A 10,366-nucleotide genomic window follows, 5' to 3' on the forward strand; every position below is an offset into this window, starting at 1 on the left:
TTTTGAAATAATTTTGAGCAGGAGAAAATAGAAATGTAAGTATAGAGAAATTGACATTGGCACTTTTAAAAAACCACTATCAGTGGGAAATAATATGGAAATTTTAGGATAAGTATGATAAGTATGCCCAGTGGGACTGCATTAGTGAGTTTGATCAAATAGTAATGGAATGATCATCTCCACTGGTAAAAACAAAAAACCGTTTTTCTATCTTTCATGAACATTTTTAGCTCAATGAAACATTATTTATACATTTTGCTTACACAGATTTTTGTGTAAATAACTCAATCTGTTATCACTTGCTTTTGCTGTTTATGCTTGAGATCCAAGTTAATTATTGTGTAGTGGTCTTATGATGTTAGAAGGGATGATGAATGTAAAGAAAATGTTATCTAATTGAGGGAAATGCATTTTTTTAATAGATTTTTCTGAAACCAGATTTTGCCTTGGACGATTCCTTAACTTTTAATTCAGTTTTACCATGGTCTCATTTTAATACTGCTGGTGGAAAAGGAAATCGTGATGCAGCTTCCTCAAAGTTGCTACAAGAAAAGGTAATTTCTTTTTTACTTTTTCCATGTAGAAAACTGTATTCTGGTTAAGTTGTACTATTTCATGGCTTCAGATTTAGTTATTTAGTAAGCACTACTACTTTTAATTTCATTTTTATTGTTACTGATAATTATAAGCCTTCAAATCTTAACTGATAAAGTAATACCATTTTGATTTGTGTTGGTGAAAAAGGAAAAGCTTGTTGTTTGAGTGCTTCTTATCTGAAAAAGCAGGTGATGGAAATTTCAGTTGAAAGGATATATTAGATAACAATTAATTGTTTTACATTTATCCTAAACAATGTATTGGCTAATTTTATATTCTTTATGATTTAAAGCACAGAAAATCAACTTTTCCTGAGGTACTATTTTTCCTCATTTACACATAATAAGGATGATTATTTTGAAGCAAAACTATCATAGTTAAAAAATACAATATTCCTATTGTATTTTTAGCTTTGCAAAGCCCAGTCTTTTGCATATTATTAGTCATCAGTTTTTAAAAATTTTACAGTGTTCTATAATTTAGAAGTCAGCATCTTGAAAGTTATTTAAAATGTTGAACTTTAGGCAGATCTTAACACATATCAAGAATCCTTTTTTTTAAACTTGAATAGGAAGTAAAGACCTTTGATCTCTGTTCTTTTCTCAGCACTTGGTTTAGAGCTTTTCTAACACTGACTGTTGTTCTTAAACTGAGAAGAAAGCGTTTTGCTTCAGTCTGGTGACATCTCTTGGCAGTCTGAAAGCTTGTCTTTGACTATTCAGTAAATTAGGTTCAGTCCTTCTCAGTAACTCAAGAAAGGACTAGCTTGGGGAGGAGAGGAGAAGAAATGTGGGGAAAGAACCATGAGTATTCCTTTTCTCACAGTTGAAAATGAAAATGAACTCACTTTCTCCTTTGGCAACATTTTCACCTGTAAAGGTTTTCCTTGAGTAAGAACAGATTCATAAATCTGATGAAAATGATGGGTTTATGGACACAGGCTTACTCCGAGACTGCTTTTTCACATTCCAAGTGTATGCCCTGGTGGAATAATACCTTAAAAGAAAAAACAACAAAAGCCAATAAAAATCTCATCAATCTATACAGATGCTTTTAGGAATGCTTTAAAAATTGTTCCCTTTATAGAATTTTAATAGGAAATGAATTATGAAAATATGCCTTTGAAAAGAATAGATCAATGGAATATTGATAAATTGCAGAAATCTTTGAAATTCAAATAAAGCAATTTTCTCATGCTGAAGGTTTAAAGTGACTAAAGTAATGGAATTCTTTTTTTTGGTAAGTTGCAGAATAGGGTTTGTTATGTTTATAAACAGCTGTTTTATCTTCTTAGCTTTAAAGACAGGGGATGCTACAACTAGGATTAGGGAAATTTGTATCCTAATGTAGTGCTACCCAAAGTGCTGGTCTGCCATAAAATAAGGAGTTTGCACTAGAATGTAAACATTGCTCTTCTTTCATTAAGAAACTGTTCCTACGAAAAACAATGCAGTGGGCTTAGTAATATAGTTGATTTACTTTCCAGCAAATTCCTTATTTTATCATGAACCTGTTAAACAGTTCACAGACTGGCAGCAGCATATAAACCACATTCTGAGTAGCACTGTCCTAAAGGATTTGCCCATTCTCCATTTGCTATTCTGAAAATTTAGTCCACGTTAGCTTGCAACAAACCCAGGTACCTTTGTCCCTATATTGCTTTTTAGGTAAACAAATGAACAGCCATATTGAAGATGAAAAGACCAACAACAAAAGGGTATAAACTCAAGAGATTTGAACTATGGAAGAATTTTTTGTTTGTAACCTATTATACATTATAATAGATTATTAGAGAAGACATCGAAAAAATGTGTGATACTGTGTGGTTTTAAGGAAACAGGCGTGGTGACCAAATAATCTCTTCTAATGTTAGAACTCCTAAGTGTTAAAAGTCCATTAACCCTTTAATACTATAAATTCTCCTGAGATGTTCAGAGATAATGCTTGAAGTTTGAGCTATAGGTTGGAGAATCTAAAAGTAAAAAAGTGAGAGAGAAATGGAAAGATAACGTAGCCAAAAAAGTCATGTGCAGTTAGAAAGGAAGAAAAGACAACTCAAGTTTTAGAACTTCATATTTGAAATTAGAAAGTGTTTTTGATATATGTTACTTAGGAGTGAATTTTGGTAGTGTTACAAATAAAATATTTATGAACTAATTGTTTAAGGCATTTCTCAACCTTTTAAGAGGAAAATGCATTGGAAATAAACTAAGTTTTACAAATGGATAAAAGAATAATTTTTGAAATGTAAAATAAGCAGACTTGAAAAAAAATCCAAAGGAATTCTGATACATACTTTCTATAATTTGTGATTGGACCACCAATCTGTCTTTCATGAATTCGTTAGCATTTTAAGGCGGCATGGTATAGTGGAAAGAGCTTCAGTTTTTGAATTAGACAGACCTGGGTTCAAATTTTAGTTTTGCTATTTACTAACTACATGACTTTATTCAAGTTATTTCATGTCTCTGAGCCTCAGTTTCCTCATCTGTAAAATGAGAATACTAATAACACCTGTATTCTAACATTGTTAAAATTAGAAACTTGATGTATATAAAATACTAGTGCTTGGCCAGCCCGGTGGTGCAGTGGTTAAGTTCACACATTCCGATTCGGCAGCCTGGGGTTCACTAGTTTGGATGTCGGGTGTGGACACGGCACCATTTGTCAAGCCATGCTGTGGCAGGTGTCCCACATATAAAGTAGAGGAAGATGGGCACAGATGTTAGCTCAGGGCCAGTCTTCCTCAGCAAAAAGAGGAGGTTTGGCTGCAGATGTTAGCTCAGGGCTGATCTTCCTCAAAAATAAAATGAAATAAAATACCAGTGCCTGACATATAGAAGGAGGAGTTCAATAAATGGTAATTATAATAATCTTTTAGTCAGATAAGTGATAGGTGATGTTGGTGATGGCAATGATGTGTGAGAGTTAAGGAGATCATTCTCTCTCAGATTTTAGTTTCTGAAACTAGATTATAATCTGAGATGACTGTGAGATAATTCTTACTTTCTAGAATGTAGTTAGTGTTTGGAGGGCAGTAATGAGAGGAGCAGAAGGTAAATCACCTTCTTCTATTCTTTTGTCTTAGATTTATTAATCTTTCAGCTGTACCTTTCATCTCCCTTCTATTTTGTTATGCCTAATATTAAGAATCCCATAATTGAACAGTTCACACAGTGGGATTTAAAATACATGTAGAAATCTTGTATCATTTTCAGAAAGTATTTGGATAGTCAAGGAAGGTATACTTAGAATACTCCATGATTTTTTCTTTTCCTTTCCTCCTAAGCTGAGCCATTATCTGGATATCGTGGAAGTAAACATTGCTCACCAGATCTCTCTACGTTCAGAAGCATTTTTTCATGCAATGACCTCTCAACATGAATTGCAGGACTACCTCAAGAAAACTTCCCAGGCTGTAAAAATGCTTCGAGACAAAATTGCACGGATTGATAAAGTAATGTGTGAAGGATCACTACACGTTTTAAGACTGGCACTTACCAGAAATAATTGCGTTAAAGTGTACAATAAACTGAAATTAATGGCCACTGTACACCAAACTCAGCCTACAGTACAGGTGTTGTTATCTACTTCTGAATTTGTTGGAGCATTGGACTTAATAGCAACAACACAAGAGGTTCTACAGCAGGAACTTCAGGGCATTCACAGCTTCCGGTATGTAAGCCACTAGAAATGTTAGAAATTTTTAAAGGATAAATTTTAGGGTGTAACGTTAGCCAAAGAAGTGTGAATATATTTAAAGTTACATGGGTATTTTTTTATTTCAGATTGATCTGGTTAGTAATGTTATTCTGATATTTTAGTCTCAGCAAAACAAACAAAAACCATAAAGACCAATATTTATAGAAACATTTGGATGGAGAAGCAAAATTGTTTTCTAGTAGATGAAATCAATGAAAGGTCAGTCACAACTTTGAAAATGATAACATTTTGAAAATGTTGAAATAGTTTTGTGTCAAGATAGTAGGTCAAGGTAGAGGAAGAAATACCAGTTTATCTAAAATTAAGTTCATTTTAAAAGCTCTTGAATAGGTTTTAAATTTAATAATTATTAAAATTCATTTCTGATTCGCATCGTCTGTTTTATCACATTGCAAAAACTTTCACATCGTGATGGAAAAGACTAAATTTCTCCAAAGTTCTTATTTTGAAAATGCTTTAAGATCAGAGTTTGTTGTTTTATGTGAGATCATGTCAAAATGTTTAATTTACAGGTAGACCAATTGCAAGCCATCAAAATTTTATTCAGTCAAGCAGGTTTGCAGTATCCTTGTGGAAGTTCCTATCTACAGAGAAACCCATCCAAACTTCACATTACTAAGTGACTACAAAAGTTTTATGGAAGATGTGCTCTATAACTTAATAGATACTTAATATATTCTGGAAAAAATATTCTGGAATAGTTAGCTTCAACATAAGTTTATTTTAATTGAATTATAAATTCTTACTGACTTAGGATACGTAATTGGAATATTCATTTAGAAAGCATTTTTTTAAAGTTAGCCTAAATTTAATTACATAAATGATTGATTGATTCATTCATTCAAGAAATGGTTATTGATCACCCATCACATGTCAGACACCAGGCAGAATACTGGGAATATAGCTGTGAACAAAGCAGAGATGCTCTCTGCTTTCACTGTTTCTACAATTCATTTGGTGAGAGGAGGGAGGCAGAAATTACTGGGTAGTTGTGATACGGTGCAATACAGTACAATGATGAATGTGCAAATTGCTATGGAGCTCTAACCTTAGGGGAGGAACCTAATGCAGACTTGGATGTTTACAGGAAAAATTTGAGTCACAAACCTCTTTGAGAATCTATTGAAAGCCTAGACCTTCTTTCCATAAAAATATACCTGTATATAAAATTTTGCGATCAATTTTGGATGGTTCATAGTCCTTTGAAGCCTGTTTTGGATTTCCTAGCTTGGAACTCAGGGTGACTAGATGACTTTTTGTTTCCTTTTCACCTCTGAAATTTTAAATATATCTCTTTTTTGAATGTGTATGTGTAATATATTTTTTAAATAAATAATGTTAATTTTGTCACTACTTTAGAAAACTGGACTTCTGTAATGACAGATGTTATGTTTTTCACTTGTGTCTGCTATATAATATCATGAATGTTGATGAATATTGGGAGCCAATTCTGGAGGGTAGAAGGCTTTATCCTCCAATAGGACAGTGCTGAGAAATAGAATCAAAGGTTGAATGCTTGCCTGCTAAACACAAAATCCAAATCTGTTGTAATTTTTACCCCAAAGATCCTGCAGTTTATTTTAATTTTCCTTGACTCATAAGTTTATGCCTAGTAATATTTATGATAAGTATAGTTATCCAAAACTATCTGGAAAACATTTAAGAACAGAGTTGGATATTTATTCCCAGTAGGTTATGATTTATTGGAAGAAGAATGAAAATTTTATAATCTTATATTTATCTTGAGCCCAAAGAAGAGTTTACCCATATTTGCAACTCATTCTTTTTGTTTGTATCTTAACTCAGAGGACAAAATATTCTGCATAAAAAAGTGTATGATTTTTTAAAAAACTTCCAAATATTCTGATTGTCTACATTTTGCTCAAATATCTTTCTACTGTTATTTTTTTAGAACATACACATGTGTAAAGAGTATTTATTCTTCATATAAAACATTTCTGTAAAGTTGCCTATCAATTATCAGTTCCAGTGTGGTAATAACTGTATAGAAGTTTGGTATCAGAACTTGTGTTCAGTTTCTAACTTCTGATAACGTCTTCATATGCAAATAATTTTCAAAGAAAAAATACTCTAAAAGAAAATGTTTTATTTTTAATTGAATTCATAATAGTTTACATCATTGTGAAATTTCAGTTGTACATATTTCTTGTCTGTCACCACACAAGTGCTCCCTTCACCCCTGTGCCCATCCTATCCCCTCTTCCCCTGGTAACCACTGAACTGAAGAAAATGTTTTTCTAATCAAGGAAGAGTACTGACTCATGGTTGAAATAATTTAAGGCTGGCATATTGTAACCTAGTTTTTTTTTTCAATTACTGTCAAATTCTGTCTAATGATTTACTTTATCATTCCTTTTCCTATAAAGTTGTTAAATATCAGTGTCATTTTCTTTTATAGCTTCACAGATTTTTTTTTTTAACTTTTAGTGAGAAAGATTTGCCCTGAGCTAACATCTGTTGCCAATCCTCCTCTTTTTTTGCTTGAGGAAGATTAGCCCTGAGCTAACATCTGTGCCAGTTTTCCTCTATTTTGTATGTGGGATGCTTCCATAGCATGGCTGACAAGTGGAGCAGGTCTGCGAACCTCCAAACCGTGGCAACCAAAGCAGAGTGTGTGGAACTTTAACCACTTGGCCACTGGCCAGCCCCCCGATTTTTCTGTGTACCATTAACCTAATATTATATATTTGCCAGTCAGTGTAAAAATGTAAAAAATGCTTATGATGTTTTCTTTTTTCTCATTCTTTCTTTATTTTTTAATCTTGATATTTTCTGTAGAAACGTTTTTTGTGACTTCCAAACTCCCAGAACATTTTATTTATGCTCTCCAATGAAATTTTATGACATTCTACCGTGTTTTATTGTCATTTGTATTGTTTTCTTCAAAAATATTTCTATTGGGCTCTAAGTCTTGGGCAAGAGCTATGTCATACATATTTAATACATTTTTATGGAATCTGAATTATCCAGGATGTTACCAAATGTATCTTGATTCTATGTACCGTTCTGTTATTCTTTCTTTCCTTTCTTTTTCTTTCCATAATCATTGTCCCTAATTAATCATTTGTAGTTTACATATGACTGTAGTTCTTAATCCTGTCTGCATATTAGAATTCTCAGAAGAGCTTTTAAAAAGTATACCACACTTCATCCAAACCAGTTAAGTTAGACTTCCTAGAGGGTAAGGGCTGCACATTTGTATTTCTTTAAAGCTTTCTCTGAGACTCTCTCATGCACCAGAATTGAAAAGCCTGGTTTCTAATTACCACAGGGTATTCTACTTTTTCAGAATTTGGAATTAAAGTGGTAACTTCTCACCACATAATTTCATTCTTTTTAAAACAAAATTTTCAACTGAAACATCTTACTGTCTCTATTCACAGAGGGTTCTATTAATGTGTTAGGGGTACAATGTATCTGATATCAATGTAAAAATCCAGTTTGATCTCCTCTTCTGAACGTGGAGAGTGATTTACACAGTGGGAAATTTTGGCTCATTGCATAATTCATAATTATTAAAGTTGATCTTTTGTACATTTGTTGATTTTTGTAATTAAAAAATTTTAAATTATTATTTTTTTTCTTAAAGATTGGCACCTGAGCTAACAACTGTTGCCAATCGTCTTTTTTTTTTTTGCTTTTTCTGCCCAAATCCTCCCAGTACATAGTTGTATATTTTAGTTGTGGGTCCTTCTAGTTGTGGCATATGGGACACCGCCTCAACATGGCCTGAGTGGTGCCATGTCCGCGCCGAGGATCCGAACTGTTGAAACCCTGGGCCGCTGAAGCAGAATGTGCGAACTTAACCACTTGGCCACAAGGCCGGCCCCTTTAAATTATTTTATTGCCTAAATTGTGCAAAATTGGGCCATTTGAATTATTAGTACATAAATATTTTTGACCATTACTCATGAAATGAAATTTTGCTATCTCTTAGCAATAAAAAAATGTGTGGTAATCTGTGTAACAATCTATATCATTTGTGATCTATACTAATTTAAAAGTGTTCTTGATAGGTTAATGACATTCAAATGCTTGTTAAGCGGAGTAATACAGAAGTTTCATTATGGGCTTATGAATATATTTGAACCTTGATAAAAACTTACAGGTTCTGATATGAAAAGCTTTAGTTACCTTGAAATTCAGGGATGTAATGTAGTTATTTACTCTTTCTTATTGTAAGGGTTTATGTAGAAACTCTTTCGGTTTTCACCTTTAACTTTTTTTACCATTTACTACCACCATTACACTACTACTACCACCCCTATAAAAACTAAGAACATTTTTTGAATACTTTGGTACTCGGTACTAGAAACTGATTGTGCTAAGTATATTGCATGTATTATTTGACCCCCCCCTCAAAAAAACACCTCAATGAGATAGATTATCTTATCCCCATTTTGATAGATAAGGAAACTGAGACATAGAAAGTCTTAGATGACTTGCTCCAAAATATACAGTAAGTTATAAAACAGTAGAGTTGAGATTCAACGCAGTCTCATCTGACCCGAGAGCTATGTATGCTTTTTAGTATGTTTGAGGATTTATAGGACATCAAGTATATAACTCTGAACATCACTGCTGACTTTATAGTGTGATAGATGTTATACTGTGGGGCAACTGAGTTATAGGTTTGCTGAGCTAATACCTACTATAGTAGTTGATTTTAGGATAAAAATTAATGAAACCAACTTTTTATCTAGGCATAAGCCTTTTTTTTTCTTTTGGGAAAGAAAAGGTGGAAAACATTCAGACTTAATTATAGGTTCCTGCTTATTGTGGTTTCATTGATCAACCACCTTAGGATTCCATTTATGGGATTTTTATTATAGAAAGTATCAAAAGGTATTTAACATATTCTTTGATCCTGATATAACGTCCTATAATTTAGTTCTTCAAAACATTATAGTAAGAAAACATCCACATTGTATGCTCTGTGATGAAGCCAAAGAACAGGCTTTCTGCTATTTGATGAAACTAGTATTAGAGTTTATTGATATGTTAGTTTTTCTTATAGAAGCAGCACAAAGCTCATTGTAGTGAACAGAGAGCTTAATAGAAGATCTAAATTAATGTATGAATTGAGGCATATCAAAGTAGAAAGTATTGGAATTGTTCCAATTTGTTTAGCTGGATATATGGACGCACGTATTTTTTTCACAGTCATATTTTAGTTATTCGTCATTTCTGTAGATTTCTTTCAATACTCTCAATTACTGTGTGTGATTATTAGAATACATACTTTTAAAATGAACTGTTAGCAGATTTGTCTATTAAATATTTTTGATAAGGTTAATAATAATGAGCAGGCCATTATTATTGCATCTATTGTCAAAGTAGTCAAGAATATAAAAAAAAAATTAGAACAAGGAGGAATAGGTGAATCTTGTAGAACATTTTAATTCTGAAAGTTTTGTTTAAGGGTTTAGACAAATCTTTGTATATAATCATATACCTGTGATTACATAATAAATACTATTTACTGTTAGATTTGAGATTTGTATTTACTCTCCTTTATTATATTTATCAGACTTTAAAATAAGTATAAGAATACATAAAAATGAAGCTACTCAATTATGTAAGACAATATCTGAGGTCAAATAGAACCTCACATTTGAGTTATTATGCTGAAATGGCAGAGAGTTTTATTACTTTGATGCCCAAACATCAGTAGATACAGTCATAAGGACTTCTCACCATGATTCTTTGTTGAAGACTCTTCATACCTGAAGGTAACACATACTTGAGTGTAAACCTGTCATCTGCATTAAAAAGGAATCTGTGATCTCATAAATATTGAGAACCAAGCAATGTTAAAGTTATTTGTAGATTTATATCTTACCCTTTTGCTGCTTTTTAAAAAACTTACTGAAAACTCAAACATATACAAAAAAAGAGGAGATTATATGAAGAGAGTTGTATGAAGTTGGATAAATTGTATATCACCTGTAAGATATCAGCTCATGGCCAGCTTTGTTTTCTCTATATCCCTCCCCTTACTCCTGGATTATTTTGAAACAAATCC

The 10,366-nt window shown here is 32.5% G+C and overlaps 1 protein-coding gene across 6 annotated transcripts in view; it reads left to right on the forward strand.

Moving 5' to 3' along the window:
* The window catches only part of VPS54 (VPS54 subunit of GARP complex), a 106,249-nt gene that overhangs the window by 42,439 nt on the left and 53,444 nt on the right, over positions 1–10,366 (forward strand). For all 6 annotated transcript variants that reach the window (XR_006888735.1, XM_046662401.1, XM_046662400.1 and 3 more), the window contains 2 exons: positions 423–554; positions 3,887–4,272. Coding sequence is in view for 5 of the 6 variants with exons in the window: in XM_046662401.1 (XP_046518357.1) it covers positions 423–554; positions 3,887–4,272 (518 nt within the window). In the remaining variant the exon portion in view is untranslated. The remainder of the gene's footprint in view (positions 1–422; positions 555–3,886; positions 4,273–10,366) is intronic.

The sequence above is a fragment of the Equus quagga genome, chromosome 5 (assembly GCF_021613505.1).
Source record: "Equus quagga isolate Etosha38 chromosome 5, UCLA_HA_Equagga_1.0, whole genome shotgun sequence".
Taxonomy (NCBI): Eukaryota; Metazoa; Chordata; class Mammalia; order Perissodactyla; family Equidae; genus Equus; species Equus quagga.